General features: G+C 39.7%; 1 protein-coding gene across 10 annotated transcripts in view; it reads left to right on the top strand.

Moving 5' to 3' along the window:
- The window catches only part of MAGI2 (membrane associated guanylate kinase, WW and PDZ domain containing 2), a 755,492-nt gene that overhangs the window by 495,275 nt on the left and 236,953 nt on the right, over nucleotides 1–23,264 (top strand). For all 10 annotated transcript variants that reach the window (XM_063323526.1, XM_063323523.1, XM_063323524.1 and 7 more), the window contains 2 exons: nucleotides 6,889–7,104; nucleotides 17,457–17,670. In XM_063323526.1, coding sequence (XP_063179596.1) covers nucleotides 6,889–7,104; nucleotides 17,457–17,670 — 430 coding nt within the window. The remainder of the gene's footprint in view (nucleotides 1–6,888; nucleotides 7,105–17,456; nucleotides 17,671–23,264) is intronic.

Below are 23,264 nucleotides of genomic sequence, written 5' to 3'. Positions count from 1 at the left end.
ATGACATGTACAGGTGACCAGAAATGTTAGAATAAAATAACTTCATAAGAAGACACCAATTGATTGGACCTACTTCCATGACAACGTAATGTGTGGATCTGACAGCACAGTGAAATGACAGTATGGTGACACCACATGTTTGGCTCCTGGAGGTCTACACAGAGTTTAGGAGATCCATGGAGCCTGCATTTAGGAATCTTTCCTGTCTTCAACACCCATCGCACACAATACCAGATCCTTCAAAGAAGGTGTCTGCAGCCCATTCACCTGGGCTATGTTGGCCATAACAATTTAGTGCAATGTTTGAAAGACTAACAACCATGTATGTTCTTACCCTGCTGGTTATATTGCCAGCATGTTGTGCCTGCCCTGAGCAATACCAAAAACACAGCCTTTTTTTCCTGCTGTCTTCTGGAGGTTGCCAGAAACCTGCATTTAAATTTGCATCCAAAGAATGGTAGACTCCAGACTGCAGCAGACTTGAGCTTGATGTTCCAGGGCCTGCAGGCTGTGGGCCACTACCACTACGGATGGAGATATTGTTTTTGGATCTCCTTTCATTGTTAAGGTTGCACTTTTTAGTTGCTTCCAAACCTCTTTTTTTGTTAGTTTTTTACTATTGTTTAGATGATGTTCAGACACCTTCATTATATATTATAAACAGATGCTTCTTGATGTATGCAATAGGCCTCTAGTCATAAACAAATGCAGCTCTCATCTTTGAATCAAATAATAAAATATTCACATTTATTATTTTAATTAAAAAATAAGCTAATTTCTGCCTACCTAAAATTCTGTATACCATTGCAATCTCTTGTTTTTCCATATGTATTTCATAGAATCACAGAATCACAGAATGATAGGGGTTGGAAGGGGCCTCTGGAGATCATCTAGTCCAACCCCCTGCCAGAGCAGGGTCCCCCAGAGCAGGTTGCACAGGAATGTGTCCAGGCAGGTTTTGAATGTCTCCTGAGACGGAGACTCCACCACCTCTCTGGGCAGCCTGTTCCAGTGCTCTGCCACCCTCAAAGTAAAGAAGTTCCTCCTCATGTTTAGGTGGAACTTCCCATGTTCAAGTTTGTGCCCGTTACCTCTTGTCCTGTCACCGGGCCCCACTGAAAAGAGCCTGGCCCCATCCTCCTGACACCCACCCTTTAAGTATTTATAAGCATTGATATGGTCTCCCCTCAGTTGTCATTTTTCCAGACTAAAAAGACCCAAATCCCTCAGCCTTTCTTCGGAAGAGATTTGTTTGTGAGCTGTTAAAATATCAAATGTAGCTTAGATCCAGACAATGATTAAACTTCCCAGTACTTTCCCCTTAATTATCACTGGTCAGTGACCACAAAAGCAAGATGTAGAGATTTAACATTCATCATAACATTTGCACTTATTATTCTAATAACTGAAAAATAAGGTTTGTCTTTCATTTCCTCGAGTTGTGGCTGACTCACGTAATTTTGACTGATACTTCAGCAATTCAGTTGTATAAACAGTACAGACAGATCAGTCTAAATGAGGGTGCTGAATAAGCAGAAACAGGGGTGTATTTGTAGCTGGGTATTGTTTCATCCCACTCTAAAAATAAGTGTGAAAAGGAATGCGTATCTCATTCTGGGCTCAGAATCTGAGTCACACCATAGTTGGAAGTATTCATATTAAAAGCTTTTGGCTCTGGCACACCTCTCATTTTCTGTCTGATTGTTCATTCTTACTATAATTTCCTAATTCCTCAGCACCACTCTTAACTTTTCATAATACTTACGCTTTTGAACTACACTTTTTCATTTCTTAGAAGAGATCAGCGGAGCTTCTGTAGCCAAGGGCTCTCCCAGCAATAACCCCCTTCCTCCACAACCTGACGGTTCAGGGTGGCCGGTGCCAGGAGCTAAGGGAGTATGTCCTTCTCCACAGCCAGGGATGCAGACCTGGCAAAAGTCCTTCCTCTCCCTTGCCCGTGTGGAAGGATGGAAAGTGGAGATGTCTGCTCAATGCTGCATTTTGGGCTCTTTGCTCGCAGAAGAGGAGAGGGGCTGGGGGTGGTGGTGGTGAGGGTGCTCAGCAAGGCCAGGCAGAGGAAAGTGCATGTAGGTCAGTCCCTGCGATGTACTGCAAAGCGGAGCATGTCATGGGAGACATATTTATAACTGTGTCCAGTCACGGGGATCACTGGATGTCGAGCACATCGGTATAGTGACCACCAGTAGATCCAAGTCTTGTTATCATTTCAACCTGATGATTCTTCTGCTTCTTTACTACCACCCAAATGCTTTACCTTTTTTCCTTTCATAAGGGCTTACCTTTCCTCAGTAAGCAAGTCAGGATCTATTTCTTCATCATCAAACACTTTATCGATAAAATAAAAGTCATACTGCTTCCTGACATAGGTGAGCTCAGGTTAAGAAGAAAAATAGCTGGTTTGTCCTCCCTGTTTTCTCCTTTTTCTGCTTCTTCTGACTTTCCGACTCCCTGATTTGGCCTCTCTCATCAGGGCTAACCTCCCCAGTAATTTCCTCTGACTCCCTCGTTGCAGAATCAGGTAGACCTTTTCATACAGCTTAGGGGTGGCAAGGAATACTTGGTAATTGTAACTGTGCAGTGGCTTCCAAGCCGTTTTGGCAGCAAACGGGTTGGGTTAGGCCATCTCCAGTGTTCAGCTGCGCTCGGGAACAGGCTGGGAGCACTGGGGCAATCAGGCACAGCAGCAAGATGGATTAAGCAGTGGTGGGATTTCCGCAATTAAATACTCGTTCTGCACTGCCTGTCTGCGTGAAGGCTTTTAGTCAGGTCCAGCGCAAAGAGCTTAGCTTGAGCTCTGCTGGCTTAAACTGACCTCTTGACTTTGTGCTGATGTGGCAGAGGAGGAGGCACACGTTTTATCAGTACAACGAGGAGGCACATGAGTAAGAGAGCGGCTGTGCTCAGTTGAACCAAGGGAAACTGTAGCCCTGTGCTCTGTCTCTGCTACCGCCCCTTGGTAGATGTTAAGGCAAAAAATATAAGAACAGGGAAGGCATGCAGAGATGCATTCTGCACTCCACCAATCTGTATTGTATGGAACTCTGCATTCAGAATTTGTACCTTTAATATTTAAGAGGCTTTCATGGTTATTTTCTTCTATGACTTTGTGTAATTGCTTTTTGACTGTATTTATGATACTGGCAGCATCTGACAGTGAATGCCACTATTCTCATGCTGTGTGAAAAAAACCCACTTCTTTTGCTTGTTTTAAACCTGCTAATTTCATTGGGCATCCTCTTGTTCTCATGTAGTGAGAAGCCAAGCATCCATTCATTTATTTTCTAGGCACTTTCCCAGGGTTCTCCTGATTTTATACATATCTGCCATATCCCCCTTCAGTTGTCCCCTTTCCAAGCTGAAAACTCCAAATCAATTGAGGCAGTTCCAAGCTGTAATTGCCCTTCTTTAGTTCCCCCATGTAATTTTTGAGAGGCAAGTACCGGAACAGCAGGCAGTATACAAAAGGGAGTGGTTTTGTATAGCGCTATAAAGGTGTTTTCTGTTTTGTCCTCCATTCGTTTTTTTTAAAGCTCCTGACTGCTGGGGGTTTTGACTGCCAGTGAGCATGGGATTATGTTTTCTCTTAGTAAGCTTTCTTTTTTTTTTTTTATTAATTCATTTTTTTAAAGTTAAACACAACTGAAATGATTTATTTAGTGTGCTTTTTGTATCCATAGGAAGCTGAATTTCAGTACCTTATGATTAGTGTTTCGACAGTAACATCTTGAACCAGCCTTGTCCTTTGCTCAGGCAAGATGAAAAAGAGCTGATTTGATCAGAGATTTTCCTAACATCATTGCAACAAAAGTTACAGTGTGTAAACATTTAGTCTCTGCTTTACGCCTAGATATCACAATTGCTGAGGCTTTATTAGAGAGTCTCTCATTAGCTCTAATTCTAATTTCTAAGGCTTAGGCAAGGAATTTCAAGACACCAAGAAACTCTTTTTGATAGAAGATACAGATTACATTGATTCTAATTTTTATTTAATGGAGCATTGCTCCTCCATTGAAATGGCTGGGTCTGTCATCCTTTATGTTTTTTCCTTTGGAACTGTATGGACCCCTTTCTTCATTTTTATGATGCACTGATTATGTCAATAGATGTAGACTAGTTTCTTATTTTTATTTGCACTGCTTATGCATGTATTTGAATTAAGGATGGATGGATGGATGGATGGATGGATGGATGGATGGATGGATGGATGGATGGGTAGGTAGATAGATAAATACATAGACAGACAGACAGACAGATAGATAGCAAGTATTAATGCAAAGCTTACTTTTAAATCAATGGTTACTGGATTATAAAGCCTATAACACGCTATGTTAGAGGACAGAATTTGGGAATTCTACTGCATTATCAGTTTGAAACTGCAAGAGTGAAATCCTCTTTGGGTCCCAATCTTCAATGTGCTTTTCTTGTTTCTTATATTTTTATATATTTTTTTTATATATGTCATATTCATAGAAATTTTTTTTTGTTATGACTTTTGTCTCTGTCTCCCACTAATGCATACAGTCAGTCCAAGTGAAAAAGTGTTTAATATAAAAAAACAGAATGAGCATGTCCTTCATTTAAAACATCTTATATTCTATTCAGGATATTAGCATTACTGCTAATTAGAACTGCACTCAATTTTGTATGACAATGTCAAGACTAAGAACAAAGGAAAAAAATCCAAGGTACTGCACTTTTAATTTCACAGTTTGTATCGCACTGGTCCTATAATCGTGGGATTTCTGTGCTGATATTTATTAAATCAGTGAAAATCAGTGCATACTTCACAAATTTTGTGAAGCTTATGGCATCTGTGGCACTGATTAATTTTCAGACTGGTAAAATGGCTTAGGTCAGGGAGGAATTTTTTTAATTGAGGATTCCTTTTTTCACAATATGTAATATTTCAGACAGCCACTCTCACCAGTAAAGGTAACATGGTCTTAAGGAAATATAAAAGTAGACTTCCAATGGAGCACTGCCTTCAAGACTGTTGGTTTCCAGGTACTCTCAAAATACCCTGCACTGTCAGAGCTTTGAAGTTTGATTGTGACCAGATCTGATTTTGACACTGTTTGGAGTGACAGTTTTGCAAGTGGATCGATACAGATTTCCCTTCTCCCCTTAGACCCCAAATTCTGCTCCCCTGCTTTAACCCCGGGAGGCAGAGAGAACTCCTGCAGGCTGTGGGAGGGCAGGTCACAAACAGCCACACAAACGCACAGCTCATTGCGCTCCTGGCACCGGGGCTCTGTGTTAAACCTGCCGTCATCTCATAAAATCAAAAGAAAAGCTTCAGCGAGTCCATTTTTCATTCTGCCATCCCTGGGCCCAGAGTGAGTACGAGGGCCATTTAACACAGCAAATTTTTCTAGTGTGTTACAATTACAGAAACATCTGTTATGAATATTGTTTTGCTAAACCACTGCAAAAAATTCATAGACTATTCAGTAACTGCAAGACTGCTCGATTACTTACCTGTGTTGCGGGTGTCGTGTGCCTGAACAATGTAATTCATTGGAAACACACAGGAATACTAGTACCAGAAATAATTTTTACTCTGCCTGCAAATTGCATCCTATGATGGTTTACTGTGCGGATATAACACATTTCTTTACCTGTGTCACACTCCTATGTGGTTAAAATAGTTTTTTCTAGTTGCTAGTATTATTTGATCACAGAGAAGCCCTAAACTGTGGGATAAGAATTAAAAAGTGGCCATACAGTCCACAAACATCTTCAGCAACTTAATATTCTTACATAGGTGCTTTTTCCTTTGGAAAAAATTTCTCAGAGCTGGACACTATTTTTAGTTTCCCATATTAACTGCTGAAAATCTAGTTGTAAGGCATTGTGTTCACTGCCCTCCAACTCAACTTGCAGATGAAAAAAAATAACTCTGTATAAGTAGTATGTGTTTATGTCTTTATGTTCGCTTTGAGAGAGGACTTGCTAATTTTTTCAATGTTCTTTTATTTAATTACTGTAATACTTTATTTTTAACCATACTTTTAAAGCCAAATTTGAGGTATCAGAAGAATCCAGTTTTGAGAGCAGATGTGCTAGAAATGCAAACATACAGATTTTGATAGATAAGATCAGACCGTGGTCCACCTAATCTAATAATCCTTTTGGCAGAAAGTAGACAATTCAGAGGAAGTTGCCAGAAATTTCATGAGAGACAAATAGAGGGTAATCTGTCAGCCACCTTAAGTCTTCTTAGAATTCCTTAGTCCTTTGAGATAATTTTAAACCTTAAAGTATAAGGTTTCAACTTTCTTTGAAAATATATTAGCATTAACTATTACAAATCTGGAGCTCATGAATAGCAAAAAATTGACAAATATGAAAAATGAGACAGTGCAAGCATTCCTGAAAACTGCAGATCTCTGAATCATGGAACGATTATTTACTTTCTAAGCAGGTGAGAGGATAACATAATGAATAGCCAATACTTTTACGGTCCTTTTGATCCTGCAGAAACTCTTGTATTGTGGCATAGATGTTACAAAACCAATTTGTCCTAACTAACAGCTTGAAATAAGAAAACAGCTCTGGTATGCTGCCTATTTGTCACATATTTGGATGAGAGGATTGTTAACTTACCCTATTAAAGCTTCAGGAACTGTTAATATGGTACATACTTGTAAGCATGATTTGATCACTAGTGCTACCACCAAGAAAATTAATTACCATTTCATGAAAGGTGAATATTTAACTTCACAGAAAACATTTTGAACTAATCTTTATATTAGCTGATGAACCAGATCCTACCTCGCATAATACCATTAATCTAAGACAAAAGAACAAGAAGTCGCATATGTATTTCTGCATATTTATGTGTTATTCCTTTTCTTTTCTTTCCAGACAACTATTACGGCACTCCAAAGCCTCCAGCAGAACCAGCTCCACTGCTGTTAAATGTGACAGATCAGATCCTCCCAGGTGCCACCCCCGGGGCTGAAGGCAAACGTAAAAGGAACAAGTCTGTGAGCAATATGGAGAAGACAGGTATTGAACCACCGGAGGAAGAAGAGGAAGAAAGACCTGTGGTCAATGGAAATGACGTGACAGTAACACCAGGTCTGTTCTTCCTTCTTACTTTGCAATGCATTTCTGTTATTCAGAGTCCTCAGTTCCCTCCTCCTGCAGTGAGAATATGCATGTTCAGGTAAGGATGTTCTTGCAAGACTGAAAGCCAGGAATCCTGAATAATAGAATTTCTCTGAAGCCGGAAACAAATTACTTAACCTCCATTTTGGGGAGTCATCTCACTTAGCTACCATAAAGATATCTGTCTCTGAACTAGTCCCTTTGAACCCTCTTTGTACACCAAAGAGAAAAGTACCTACTTTCTGAATACAGTTCATGTGCCCTCGTTCAGATTTCTAAGTTAGGAAGTCAATCACAAGTGCCTATTTCTCTCCGTTGACTATAGAGGGAGTCTAGAGAATTGCAATTTGGTCAAATGAATCTAGTCTCTGTGTTTCAGGTCTCCTTGTTCTCAAATGGTGATACTCGCAACAGAGTTCACTACATTAGGAAATGAACTTTTGCAAATTGTTATGAAATCTTAGTAATTTTGTGGAACAGTAAAGTTGTCATCATACTGGTGAATTTGTGGCAGTGATGATGAAACTTAGCTAGCAATACTATCAGGAAGGACCCTTTTCAGCAATGTTCCAGGTCCTGCATAAAGCTGATAAAGGTTTCAGATGTCTAGTCCTAAAAGGCAGCTGTTGTTTTACCCCTCAGATCATAGTTATTCAGAAAAAAGGGGGCTCAAGATACTGACTGGTATCCTGAGTGGAGCACTCCAGCCTTTTCCCAAGCAGGTAATCAGCTTTCCCTTCAATGTTTCAGCAAGTCATCATTTTACAGTACTTAATAATTTCTATTCTGAAATACCATTTAAGAAATTATTTTTGTTGTTGTTCAAGTAGGAAATTAAAGAATTCAGACTTTTATATCTCTCCGAGAAATAACGCTGTGAATCCTTTTTGGGGAACTTAGAAATTCAGAAATAAGTTATTGAAGTAAAAGTCTGTAGTGACAATCATATGGATGAGAAGATAAAATGGAATATTGCAAGTTCTCTAAACGTATAGGTTAATGTGAAACAAAAATTCTATTACCTGATCTTCTAAGCACTGTAAAAAGGATTTTCATAGTGCAGATTCTGTATATACTTCTTTTTTGTCCTATTGCATTAGACAGTATATCAAATTGAATGTCTTCCCATCAAGGATGTATTTGCCACATACTTTTCTGTAGTTGTTGCCTAATGTTACATCTAAGGGCAAATCCCTGTGCCGAATCCATCCCCATGTACAAGGGGGGTGGCAGGGAACGGTGAGGTGAGAGTGGATCTCGTTCTCCCCTCTCGGCTCGCCAAAGGGCTGCAGCATTACTCCCTGGCTGTTGCCATCACACGTTGTGATGACCTTGCTCATCCCTTCCACACAACATTGCATCTGTTGACAATGCTCTGACCGTTCCTACACAGCTAAGCAGAAAAGGATGAAGCCCAGAAATCCTTACATAAAACATCAGCACTGGCTCTGTTGCCAGGATACTTCCACAGTGAAAGAGGCAAAGGCAGGATTTGGTCTCTGATGTGTATTGTAGAAATCATTAGAAAGATCATTCTTTGCAGTTATTCGAAATGTGCCACACAATGGACCATTGCTGAGGAGCAATTTCCAGGGCAATATGTTTCAGCTCAAACTGGATCAAGAGGCAATGTTTACCTTCTTTCTCCTTGCATTGTACACCCGTAATTTGTTTCTCCCAGGCAAATTCCATGTGAATGATGACTAGGCAGCACCCAAGAAACAGGCAGTGGCATGTGCTGTGCTACAAAATGAAATACATGAGCATCGGTGTAAGGCAGCCCCCCTCCTCCCCCTCCTCGCCCCCACAAAGTCATTCCTGTAGGTGTGGCCAGCAGAACAAGCGGTGCCTGTGTTGGCTATCATGGTTTCATAAGCAGGGTTTTGTTGTTCGGTTACACTGATTGAGGACTTTGGGGATTGTGGCAAAGCAGCTCTGTACATCCATGCTGTGTTGCCTTTGTTGGGCAGCGTAGCTCCCACGGACCCTGTGAACTGCAGTCATTTTCTCTGTGAGCTGTGAGCTGATAGTCTGAGCCACCTCTAAAATGTGTGTGTGCATTTGTAGTTTGTGTCTTTGAACAATCAGGAAACCCAGAATATGTTTGTGGGTTGTTTTTTTTTAACTCTCAGTGGAGGGAGCAATCTAGTTTTTATAAAGAAGTGACAAAGGTAGGATATTTGTTATTTCCAGTTCTTTTAGAAAGTGTATTCTCTTTTAAAGGCTTCACTTCTAATGGGAGTCTTTTATTAAATATAGGACTCTTGGGGCATTTGAAACATTGATATATTTTTATAGGTGCTCAGCAACTTAATGGCTTATTAACTGCCGAAGGTATCAGAGTCAGGCATCTCAAAGGACTGCTGTAACACCTGGGACTGCTAGGTTGAAACGTAACAGATTTAAGATGACTCTGAGAAAAATAAACCCATCTTTATCAGACCAATAAGTAACATTTATAGTTGCAGAGATCTTTGTGCTTTCGTTTTCGAAAACTTTTCAGTGTCTGTTGAGATAATCTGTGCATCTGTTGAGCTTTACTTGTAGGAATCAATTTTTCATTCATTCACTTCCACACACCTTTCTTCATAGGCCATCAGATTTCCCTCAGATATTGTATATGTACAGACTGGAGATCTTCAATCATGATCCGTAATTGTCTTGTTAATTTGTGCTGCCCAATGTGTTTATTCTTTCTGATTTTGTCACCTGTCCTCAGCCCAGAACCCGACAGGAATCCTTCTTATCCCTTCAGGATGGGGCTTTTGGCCATTTTAGAATGGATCACTCTCAGTCCTTCCTCCTGGATTGAGTTTTCTCAGGACAAAATAGTATTAACTGGGAGATGGGATTTATCTCATCCATCTTTAGTAAATTATATGACGAAATGCCTTACTTTTTGTTTGAGCTACTTGTCTCTGCTCTCTTTATATAAAGTAAGGAGAAAGAGGCAATTCCAAGGAGTAAAAGAGCATAGCTGTTTTAGATACCCATTGTATGGGATCACCTCTACGATCTAGAATGCTTTATTCAGCCTATAGATACACAGGAGCCTAAAATGAAGAATCCTACTATTTATCAAGCAGCATATGAGAGACACAATCCGTAGATTAGCTGTTAAAATGGCCAATTCTAGAGTTAGCGTTGGGTTTCTCACACCTAGAGCAATTGTCCACATTACTGGACTTCTGGCTGCTCTGGGTTGGGTATCTGCCATTCACTGGTTTGGGTAGACATCTTGCGCCTGAGAAGCCTTTCCTGATGGACACTGCATTGAAATCAACGATTTCTGCAAAACTGATGCTTTGACAAAAGAGTTAAAAAGAGTCTTGGTCAAATTGCAACCTGCTTGTCAGACATTCACTTTTCGCTGCTGTTGCTGTTCGCATCTGCAGAGAATTAAGTGTCTCCTTCACAACCAGGATCATGATTTGACACTGTTGGTCATGTCACATTTGCTTCACACTTCTCACTGATTGTTTATCATCCAAATTCCAGAAGAACCACTCTAACACTGAAAGAGTGCTTATGTATGTGCATTGTTCTGACGTTACTTGAGCAATGATAAGTTGCACCCAGAGAATGAAAGTTCTGGCAAGCTCAAATTAATTGAGGAATAAGATATGACATAAAGTTTAAAAATAATCATTCCATGCCTTAGGTTGCTAATGAAGCAAAAGGCTAGAGTCCCCATGCCATCAATCACCACGCAAGGTGCAGTAGTCCCACGCAACAGGTTGAGCTTTTTCTTTTATTATTAAACAGCAAAGAGAGCCAGAGGCATGACAATAACAGACACAACATCTAAGAGCCATGAGATTTTAAAAAATACAAAAGTTGGTATCCATGGATATTTCTGTTGTAGGTGTGTTCTTTAAACTCAGTTTATCACAGGTAGGTCACAATGAGTGGCCTACAGAATACCCTGTGCTCACCCAGTCTCCATGTCTCCTGTTTTCCCTCCCCCACACCAGCTCCTAGTTCTTACTGTGGTCGCACTCAGTGAGAATGGTGCCTCCATGCAAAGCTTCCACCAAAACCCAAATATGGCTACAGCTCTGTGGGAATGGGAGTAGCTCCAAGCCTGCGGAGTGATATTTTCACAGGAAAATAGATGCACATAGCTCGGCAAACATGAGTTACAGGTGATTCTCCCCCTCTACTCTGCTCTCGTGAGACCTCACCTGGAGTACTGTGTCCAGCTCTGGAGCCCTCAGCACAAGAAGCACATGGACCTGTTGGAGAGGGTCCAGAGGAGGGCCACGAAGATGATCCGAGGGCTGGAGCACCTCTGCTGTGAAGACAGGCTGAGAGAGTTGGGGTTGTTCAGCCTGGAGAAGAGAAGACTCTGGGGAGACCTTATAGCAGCCATCCAGTCCCCAAAGGGGGCTACAGGAAAGCTGGGGAGGGGCTGTTTGCAAGGGCATGTAGCAATAGGACGAGGAGCAATGGTTTTAAACTAGAGCAGGGTAGACTTAGATTAGATATGAGGAAGAAGTTCTTTACTGTGAGGGTGGTGAGACACTGGGACAGGTTGCCCAGAGAGGTGGTGGAGGCCCCAGCCCTGGAGACATTCAAGGCCAGGCTTGATGAGGCTCTGAGCAACCTGATCTAGTTGAAGATGTCCCTGCTTACTGCAGGGGGGTTGGCCTAGGTGACCTTTAAAAGTCCCTTCCAAACCAACACATTCTATGATTCTATGATTCTAAACTACCCTTGTATCCAACAGTTATTTAAAATGGATGGGCTTTTTCCTGTGCAGAATTTAACAAATTAGTCATTTAGACACAATAAGGGTATAAAGAGCTATAAGTATTTTCTTTAAGAGCTGCTAAAACCACTCCATAAATTACTATTTAATAATATTTCCTTTCATTTGCTCTCTGCTGATATTACTTAGGTCATATGGGTTGATTCTTTCAGAAGAAAAGAATAAGTTTTTAAACTTTACTGCATGAATAATCTGCAGCATTAAAATAAAGGAATAAAGTGACAAGGTCCTGTTACATATTTAGATGGTAAATTTCAAGAGTTAGACTGTAAATAATAGAAATAATTTGAAGTGCAAGCAACAGTGTTGCTGGAGGCTCAAATTCTGAGACTATCGCAACATAACTACCAGTTATTTAAAAAAAAAACAAAAAAACAAAAAAGGTCACCGTATTGTGTAAGAGCTGTGTAGAGAATAGGAAATATCAACCGGTAATATTTTAACTGCTGGTATTTGCAGTTGGAGTACTACAGAGATGAACTTACAGTATTTAATGGTACGTAGGTATTTTTGACATACACATTATCTTGTTCTCAAAGTTCTTTGTATTCCACGTATGCAATAACTTGCTGGTGCTTTACTGGTGCCTATTCTGTCACTTCCCAGGACACTCATTCTTGAGATACTGTGCTAAACTGCTTTTGAAAACTGGACCGTGTAATCTGTTTTGTAGCAAGACAGCGGCTCTAGCAGGCTATTTCACTTGATGTAAAGTCAATTGATTGTTTTTTTAGTGACAAAAATAATTCTGGACTCATATGATGGTACAATTTTAGGATCTTTTTTTATATCATATATTGCCTGAAGATAAATATTTGTGTTCACGGTGTGTTACTGTAGTATTTCAATCTTTTTTTGTGCATTTAAGACACTGCTCGTTTTTAACCAGAACTCCTGGGTTTTATCAAATCAAACATTATATATGAATATGTATTAGCAGAAAGTAAACCAGTAAGGTATCTACCTTACCTGGAGTATGCAAATGATAGATATATATAACAAAAGATAAGATGACACCGGAGGGCTATATTCCAAATAAGTGTGACTAGAATGTCCATTGCGTAAAACTTAATGTTATAAAATGGCATTAGGCAATTCTACCTTAATTGCTTGGGTTTTAGTCATCATGATGCCTTTTCCATTATCAAAGTAAGCTATTAAAAGATAATGATCCAGTAATTAATAATTCATGAGATTGGCTTTAAAATAATTATATTTTTAAGTTGTTAAATAAGCATCAGGTTCCTTTTTTCCCTGCTATATTTTGATAGCAATCTCTGTTTTAGACAAGCTTAGAATATTTCTTCTAATCCTCAAGGCTTAATTTTCACATTTTTTCTGCCATCATGATGGCTGGGCTTTGTTAATATCGTTGTTGAAAATCAAGAATCTGACCTCTTCAGACCTGCTAAAAATAAGATCTTAAGGAAGAACACATATTACAGATATCATGCTAAAATCCTAAAACACAGCCATGTCACCACATCTGTGCTCATGTCTGTGAGGAATACAACTCACAGATCTGTCAGTGATGCTTGAGACAGATGAGAACTTAGTTTTGCTTTACAGAGATAAGAACAAAAAACCCAAAGAATTTATCAGCAATTCCACTCTCCTGTTCTCAAGGGAAGTGGAGACCATATATCCTCTGTGCTTTGCAGGATATTTTTACGTATTTGAAAATGCTTCCCCAATCCATCAGTCTTTTCTCCTCAAGACTAAAACCAGCTGGTTTTCAATCTTTCCATGCATCCAACATTTTTTTTTCTTTTTTTTTTTTTTTTTTCCCTTTTCTATCCTCTGGACTGTTTCGTATCTTCTTTGACATGAAATTCTCAAAACTGGGCACAGCACTCCTAATTAAACCTATTATGTACTATTCAGTGTTCCTAATTAAACTTATTATGGTGCTTTTTATTTCTTTTGCAACAGTATCATTATTGACTGAAGATAATGGTTAGACATCCCTCACACATCCCTATTCCTCCATTGTATTTTCACTAGGAGTTCTGCCTAGTAATTTGCTCCCCACCTTGTATTTTTACAGCTGATTGTGGCATTTCGCATCAGACAGATGCCACATATTTTGGAAAGCCAAGATGGGGGAGAGAGGGGAATTTGGGAATGGTAGATAAGGAGGAGGGAACTTCAGCTCCCCTGGGATCCTACTGCTCTACTGTGGGATGAAACTAAGAAAAACCTGCGCTTTTGTCTCTTGCCAATTCGTTTATTCCCACAGACAGATTCACATTTGCAAACAGCACCAAATGATTGTAATACCATGTAGTTCAAGCATGAGTTAAGATTTAGCAGCATGAGCTGCATGTGGCTGTAGAGCTATAGACCATCACCCTGTTCAAAACCGGATCTACTTTTTTTCACGCTATTCTAAAAGGCTGTATGTGTCAGAGTCAAAAGTCTTTTTTTAAGATCATGAAAGCTATATCTACCATTTTTCCCCAAGGAGCAGCACCTGTTACTCTGTCATGAAAAGAAATAAGATTAGTTTGGCACAATTTCTTCCTGAGAAATCTTGACAATTATTTACCACCTTTGAAGAGCTTACATGTAGGTGGTTTGATTGCTGGTCCCAACGTCCTTCTCGGAATTAAAAATAGAAAGATGTGTAGTTACAGATTCGTGGGTCTTCCTCCTCCTCTATTACAAAACAATGTAATGGCCTAATTGAGCAAATTTTTTCAAATGGAACGTAGGTGCTCAGAAATTAAGACTATAAAGCTATCTAAAAACCTAAATCATAGATATTTTGCTGAAACCAGGACCAAGTTTGTCCTTTCTAAGTTTCTGTTCTCCGTGAAGTTTCAAAGATGTAGCCATTACTAGCCATGAGTCTGCTTCATTGGTTCCCTCAGCAGCCTAGGTTTCATTCCATCAGGCTCTGCCAATTGAGAATGGCTGTTCCGTCTAAGTTTAACCTGACCTGTTCTCTGCCCACTCTACTTTAGCCCTATTGCTCATGTTAATTACGTTAGTCATTTAATCACAGGTAATCTTTTTGCAGTAGTGACTGAGGCAAAAAGAGCACTAACTAACTGCCTTGGTTTTTTATGCGTCATATGTTATTAGCTTTCCTTCCTTCCCACAGAGTGGAATGCGTCTGCTTTTGGCCTTCTTATTGTTAATGCACTTACAGAAAGTTTTCTTGTCAGCTGTACTGTCCCTGACTGCGTCCCATTTTCTAGACTGACTGTTTTGCTTTGCTGTTACATGCCCATATTGGTTTTCTGTGTTCATCCTTAACATCTTAATCTAGTTTTCACCTTTTGTACAATTCTATAGCAAACAGCAGACCATTGAAAAGTCATGGCTTAATCAAAATGATCTCTGATTATAGTCACTATGTTTCTTTTTCATTAGAACAATTTGTGCTTGCACTCTTAGTACTGTTTATTTAATCTTTACTCGTTCTCCTGAACTCCTTTTGCCTTACCATTGCTTGCCGTAACATCAAATTTCTGTGAGTTTATTAAAACCTGTTTTTTTAAAGACCATTGTTGTTAATTTTTTGTTGCTCTTCTTTCTTACTGTTCTAATCATCACAAATTAGATCATTTCACGCAAGTTCACCCACCTCCTACATGTTTCACACAAGTATCTGCATAGTTCTGTGCTCTGGATGCACCCTTAGTTCATTTAAAAAATTGTCATCTTCCTGAACTTCATTGTAGACTACATTGTTGGCTTCTTTTAAAAAAATATTTTCTCCTTTTTTTTTTTTTTTTATACTCATCCACAGATTTCAATATCGTCCATATAGTATTACTCAGAGCAAGTGTATGTATATTTTTGATGGTACAAAACCATATACACTTCCTTCATTCCTTACATATCTTTATGAACAAGCTATAGTAGTCTCAATCTACTCTCCATTACACCGATTATGTACCATTTTGATTAAATACTGGTATACAAGTTCACAGTTTGTTTTCAGTTTTCCTCTGATATCCATTGTCTGTGTCCCTATGACGTTCATCTGCTGGTGAGCTTATGTCATTAGCCTTCATGTAACCTAATGTAAAGCCATGCTCGCTAGGTCTGAAATTCATTTCCCCTCATTTTAACTATCTAGAAACTGAGCAACTAGCCTAAGCAGGACTGAATTTCGTTTACCTAACTTAAAATGTAGGGTCATTTCAGCCGTCTCACTTGGATCCCATCATAGTCAGTCGAGACTAGGTCAATATATTAAAATTGTGAATGTATTTTAGTTGCAGTTCATTTGGCCAAAACCAGGGGTCTGAATAGTTTTTCAGTGAAATCAGTCTTCATTTAAGTGCAACAGAAAAAAGGATCCAAGCATGAGTTGTCCACTGAGGCAGCAGGTTACTGCCATATTTTTTAAAGAAATAGTTCACAGAGAGACCATATGATAAAACACAGCTTATAAACACATACCTAGTAGATCAGTCAACCAAATTTATTTACCTCCAAGGATGAAGGAGGCTCTTTCTTTAGTAGAACAACTTCTTTCAAGCATCCTCTATTTGAGCTAGTAGTAGTCAAGAAAAGATTGTATTTTCTTCACTGTCAATAGTTGTGTGCGTGAAAGCCCTGCTATGTGGTTCTCATTCATGCAGATGAACATGTAAACTCTTAAGTGTGGAGGTAAGTGCTCAACAATGTGGATAAGGCACATTTAGACTCCTAGTGTTGCACACCTGGCCCCTGTTTACCTGATTTTTTGAGGTTTCTTTGTGGTTTTATGTTCAGCTTATGTTTTAATAAATATCGCTAAGTTCTACTACACTTGCTTATCTAAAAGTACATGGATTGGGCTGTGGGAACTGGTAGTGGTAGAGATACTGTTGGACGCCACATTTTTAATTTCTGGCTTTATGGAAACTAAAATCATAAGAAGTGAAAGATCAAGTACTGAAAAAACATAGGAAAGGAAGACTCCTTCTTGAATATGTTCTTGGTCACAGCGAGATACAACCGCATCGGGTAGAGGAAGCATTTGGCCTTGACTGTGGGAAACTAAGCCTCCCACAGATTATATTGTAGTAAAATCACAACCACTTTCTATACGGTTAATGTATTGCTCTGAGTTGATGGGTATCGTATTGATTTCTTTGATGTATGGAAAATAAGTAAAGCAATTAGTGTATATACTTTTTTAATTGAAAAGGACCTGTTGTCTGTAGTAAAACAGCAAGGTATTGGCTTTATGGGTGTAGAGTTTGAAAAGTTAAGACACAAGACAATTGTGCTGCTGGATATGAGGCTGTCTTCTGCTCAGTGCTAAGTGCTGGTCTGGAAGGACTCCTGGGACAGAACGAGCCAAGAACTCTTTGGCTTGTTTCTTAGCTCTTTATTAGTTTCTTGTTTCAGTTTGGTTTTATTGCTTTATTTTCTTTTATTGTATTCCAGATAAAATGCATCATCAGAGGGACCCTTGTGTAACCCAACAGAATTTTTCTCTTTATTTCAAGACTTGCTGTTCATAGAGTATTGCTTGGAGACTTGCACCCGGTAAATTCTCCACCAGTAACTTGGATATCCAAAACCTGTAATTTTTCTTCTCTTGTAGAATCAAGTGAACATGAAGAGAAGAGTACAGGTGTCTCCGGTGAGGTACCTTCCACCCAACTTTGTCCTGCACCAGGATATACTCAGCCTGAAGAAGCAAAGGAGGATATGGATGTAACAAAGCAGACTAAACCTGAAGAGAATGACGACTTGGGCCCGCTGCCTGATAACTGGGAAATGGCTTATACAGAAAAGGGGGAAGTCTACTTTATTGAGTGAGTCTCTACTTCTTCTCTGTCTAATAGCTATATCGTTTTTAGCTGGGTGAGGAAATGGTTTATATGGTGGAGTGGAGCATTGCACTCCTCATTAAAACAGCAGGAATGTTCTGGCTGTCAAGGCTCCTGAGAGCTGGTGGCAGTCCCTGCCTTACCGACTTACATTGCGGCATGCTGGGTTTTAAGACGGGCAACGGGACTGCTTAGCACTTCAATGGCAGCAATTAAAGCTGTTGTTTCTTCTGGGGAAAGCAAGGGTTTTGTGCTGTTCTGGTGCTTATGGGAGAGTAGCTCAATCGCTAGGTTCTTGGTTATGTGGACAGAGGTGGAGAGGGTTGAGCTTTTTGCTGCTTTAAAGGAAGAAAGATAGACAGGCTAAAAACTAGCTAGTGAACAGTAGAGGGAGGCCACGCTATATTTAGAAATAATAAAATAAATGAGGGGACAATAAGGAGAATTAATTATGTGTAGAAACTTTTTCCTGTTGGTACGCTATACATACCTGTTGCTACTGTTGCTAATTAGCCAACAAATGGATATGAAACTTCTTTCATCTCCTAATGCAGTCATTAATACACTTTACCAGAATAAGAACACAGCAAGTGAGAGAGCTGATATAAGCTCATGTTCCAGAAAAAAAGATAGAAAAGAAAATAACAACATCTTCATCAGCAGAACACTGCTACAGAGGCAGCAGTAGCATTTATGTTTGGTTTAAGGAACTGCCCTAAAAATTTGGAGTATTACCCATTATTCAGATTATTAGTAGGTAAAAATAACATTTGGTGGTGTCCCTTCTGCTTTAAGCCCCTCATTTCATGTAAAATTTTATGACCATTACATGAAGTGTAAACAAAGGATAAGAATAAAGTTTGTGCATGTGATTTTTCATAAACACAGGCATGACTGTAGCTTCTGGCATATACAGGGCAGAAAAGAGCAGTAACTATTAAAACATAAGTGTTTTTGCTCAAAAGGGCAAAAATACGCTTATTCTAGAAAAAGAGTAATTATAGTAGCTTTGCCCAGGCGAGCAGAGAAGAACTACAATGACCTCAGGGCTCCCTCAAACCCTTGTTTCCTTCTTACTTCACTCCCAAATTTAATTTTTCTGCACATATTGAATGTTCTGACAGAGAGCAGACTGAATTATCTGGCACTTTTATTTTACTTGTTGTAACAAAACCCTGTGATACGTTTTGGGGGTGGGGGACAGGATGATGGGTAGGTCACCAACACACCAAACCGTGACAGTAGTAAATAGCGCAGCAATTTAACCAGAAATAAATGCATATTTTGTAACAAATACAGTGAATGCAAGTAGCCCTGCTGCTCTGCAGAGCAGCCACTCCACTCCACAAATTCCTTTGATGTTACAGTTTGCTTCCCTTCCTGGAAATGCTCTGGTTTACACTGCAGTTCTGACAATGCTCATCATTCACTTCCACTAAATGAATGTTATGTAAAGCAGAGAAATCAATCAGAGGTGCAGACTGGACAGAAGGGCTTATAAGGGCTCCATGCCTCTGGGATTATATTCTCGAATAATGTGATTGCAAAAAAAGTGCAATTACACATCTGTAAAAATGCTAGATTATTTACTAGAATCCTAAAAGGAGCAACTCTTTCATCGTTCGAGTTTTCACATTGCACAGTCTTCACAGGGTTAAGTAGGAATGTAATGCTGTGGGGAAGCTGTTAAATTGCCTCTTTGTTTACAAGTCACTTTGGTTAATGGCATGAAGAGACTCCATTTGCTTTCGCAAAAAACGGAAAGATAAAAAGACAACAAAAACCTATTTGTCTAACAACATCTCCCTGAACAGTAGTAAAGATTGTACTAGATTATTAAATAATAGATGAAAAACAAACATTTTTAAAGTGTACATCACAATGGGTGGAAAAAAGTCATACTAGGCAGCAGCTTTTATAGCTTTATTTGAGGCTCATGTGAATTGTGCCTTTAAACCCTAAGGACTTCAAGCAGTAACGGATCTCAGGTTCCAGGTTGTCACAGGTATACCCAAAGGTCTTAGATTTCGTGACAGCATTTTCATTCATTCACCTCAAACTAACCTCTAAAATTTGTACATGAGCTCATTTATCAAAACTACCATCAGAAGTAAGGGCAGATTTGCAGCGAGAGAGGGAGTGACTTGATAAGAAGATAACTGTCTGTAGACAGTATTATTTATTTGATAATCATTAATGGCCCAGTTCGTGTTTTGTGAAGCACATTGGAAGGAACTTCCTCTGCCTCAAGGTCTAAAAAGAAAAAGATTCACTGGATGATTCAGAGGACAGTTGTATTTTAGAGCAAGACTTGGTCTGTTTCTTCCTTTCTTTTCCTTTTTTAACATAGGTGCATGACCTTAGGTTTACCTATATTAGCATTCACAGACAGAACAGGAAGAGATCCTTTCTTACTGCATAATACTTACCACTGTTTTTCAGGAAGAGCTACTTAAGTACATTTCTTGGGCTGTTTCCAGCCTCCCTTACATATGAATCCGAATTTTCAAATACAGGCACACACCACACAAACAGGAGTCCATCTCCTACGTTTGCTTTCATTGGGAACATATGCTAATGAGAACATGCAATAATTAAATCACTGTATATAAATTGGAATACCACCAAAAAACCTCCAGTCCTGCTCCTTCTCTCCTACTTTAAATAGGGCTGATGAGTGTGACCTATTTTGGCATGCTTAAATAAATTTCATCACTGATTTTAAATTTTTCCCTTTTCCCAGGGCTTAGGAAAGGCTGCAATTCCCCACAACCTTCAGACCTCACCTTGCCAACCACTCTCAAGCCACATACTAGAGACACGAGCGTCGTGTTGTCCTCACAAAGTCAGCAGATGTTGGCTTTGTTGGATCCTGGGCAATCGATGTTTGCTGTGTTGGTCCGGTGCAGTGCTGAAGGGAACACAAAAGGACCAAGGCTCTCGGTGCATCATTATCGTGTGCAGTCAGCCTTAAATGCGGCCCTCACCCAACTCTCCAGCTCCATCACGTACACCATGACACTATAGATTCTCCTGTAGAGATGGTTACACATTATGGTTCTTGTTTACAAAAGGCAGAATTGATTTTGCCTCTCTCTCCAGGCCTCTCTCCACCTATAGGCAGCAGAGCTCCCTGGAAGGGGTGTGGGGAGAGTAAGACAGTAAATCAGGAAAAGCTGCAGTTTGTGAAGCTGAGCTACGACTAAGCCTTGATGAATAGTCTCAAGGACATTACATACCCCATAATAAAAGCTATTTAACTCTGTACAGTTCAAAAGCACGTATGATTTCCTTTGCTTATACTATGTTAATAATTGTTTTGTTAGTGGAGAAAAGTCTGGAATATAATCAAACCTCTGTAATACATCTTTAAATTATCAACTTCTTTGACGTGTGGTGATGATTTTTAGGAGAATTTGGCCACATGAGGTTTAACAGACCACTTCCCAGTACATCTCATAGACATTCAGTCTCTTCCTACTTCAACACCTACTTCTCGGAGCAGTGTAGTCAGCATTGCTTTTTGGACTTGTTGCAGTATCTTTTTCTAGTTGTTAAAGCTGCTTTTTTATGAGAGCACCGTAAAAGACTACAAAACAGCTATAAAATAGGCCTCTTCCAAGGACTCTCCTCTTCGCAGTAAAAAACAGCCATTAAGTTTTTGAATACAGCTGGTGCTATTTCAGGTGTTACCTGAAAAGATGTACAGCTACACATTGGAAAAGTAAAATCCTGACCTAGTTTGTTTCTAAGAATATTGCTCCTGACTTCAATGGGATCGGTATTTCTTCTTAGTAATTTTTAAGGGAGGAAAGTCTTTTGATTGCAGGAATAACACGTTTATCCTAACATCTTGCTTACCTGAAGAATCATGATATATTTAGCTGTTCCTGGTTGCTCCATCAGTTCACTATCAGAAAGCAGGATATATTAGTTAAGCCTGGCTACACCGTTACATTTGATAACTTTATCTTTTGCACTAAAAGATACTACAAGTACTGAGGTGGAATACACCCTTCTACCTGCTCAAGATTACTTCCATATCCTGCAGTAATTACCCAATCTCTTATAAACTAGCTTGGCACTTTTGCGAGTATGTTATATCACCAGTGTATCAGTGCATAACATTGAATTTCACTGTGTTTTGATTGTGTGGTTATTTCTGCTACTTTAATTAAGCAGCAATTAAGATGAAGGATTTTTTTCACATGCTGTTTTAATATTCACTTCTGACGGGATTCTTCTTCTTTGGGAATCGAGCCATTTTATATCAGTATGACATTATTGTGTGGACAATTCTGAATCATCAGGGCTCTTGTGAATATGACCGTAGATATCCGTAATTCGTTTTCCTTGTTTTCCTGGTTCCGGTGGGGATAGGGTTAACTTTTCCTGGTATTCCATGCCATGTAAGCCACGCCCACCCTGAGCTGCCGGGGGAGGGGGCAGGAAGTTGCTGCTTAAAAGCGGGCTGGGGCGTCCCGGGTCCGGCCGGTCGGCGAGCGGCGGGGAGCGGCGGTTCCGTAATCGCGTTTGTATATTCCCCTATCCGTGTTGTTGTTGTTGTTGTTGTTTGCCTGTTCCCTTTGCTGTTCTGTTAAACTGCCTTTGTCCCAACCCAAGAGTCTTGCCTTTTCTTACGATCCTTCCTGTATTAGGAAGGCACGTGCGAGCGGCACGTGGTTCTTTGTTGCCATCTGAGGCTAAACCACGACACTTGTTTATATGTTGTATTGGATAATCTGTTTTGCCCAGCATAACAATGATCAAATCTGTAATGGTCTTTGGACTTCAACATGACATACAGTGGGACAGGCAACAGAAAAGATCTCCCTTGGTTTCTTTCTCCTGAGACCACTTCCTTGGCTCATGACAAATTAATTAGGAACGGGGAGATGGTAGAACTGGAAAAAATTTGGGGAATGCTGAATTTTTTCTTCTCTTGTCTTTTGATGTCATAAAGATGTTTTCAGTCTGCACTAGTGCTGTATTGTCCCTTGCTCTCACTTGCTGTTTTTATCTATGTTGACGTCCAGGTCAAACTGCCAGCTCAACTCTGTTGTCTTTCCTCATTTTCTTATTTCTTGTCTTTCCCACAAAGGTCTCTGTTGCTCTGCTCTGCAGAATTCCTCTTCCAACATCTTTCCTCTGATGTTTGTACTGGAATTATAATTTTTCTCTTTGGTATTTATTGAACTAGAAGATTCAGCTCACCTGGCTTGCCATATACCATTAGGCATCTAGCATAAACCAGTTGTCAAGACTCCTTCTGTGGTCAATGGAGAGAGATAATTATCTCCAGAGGCTGATTCATCCTGTCCAAAGATAAGGGCAGAATTTGCCTAAATGTCGGTGCTTCTACCAGTAAAGATGCCCTCAGATATCCAAGGGTACATCTGCAGTAGTATATAAACTTGTGTCAGGAGTACACTTTTGAAGCAAATCTTCCAATTTTCTCAATGCACTGTGATTTGGGTCATGTTTCAGAGTACATGAACTGGGTTCCTTTCAGATGAAACTTAATTTAAGTCGATCTCCAGAAGTGCACGTAATTGTCTTCAGTTCCTGAACCCCTGAAC

The sequence above is a fragment of the Chroicocephalus ridibundus genome, chromosome 1 (genome assembly GCF_963924245.1).
Source record: "Chroicocephalus ridibundus chromosome 1, bChrRid1.1, whole genome shotgun sequence".
Classification (NCBI taxonomy): domain Eukaryota; kingdom Metazoa; phylum Chordata; class Aves; order Charadriiformes; family Laridae; genus Chroicocephalus; species Chroicocephalus ridibundus.
The sequence above is the reverse complement of the archived record's forward strand: the minus strand, read 5'-3'. Positions and strand labels throughout refer to the sequence as shown.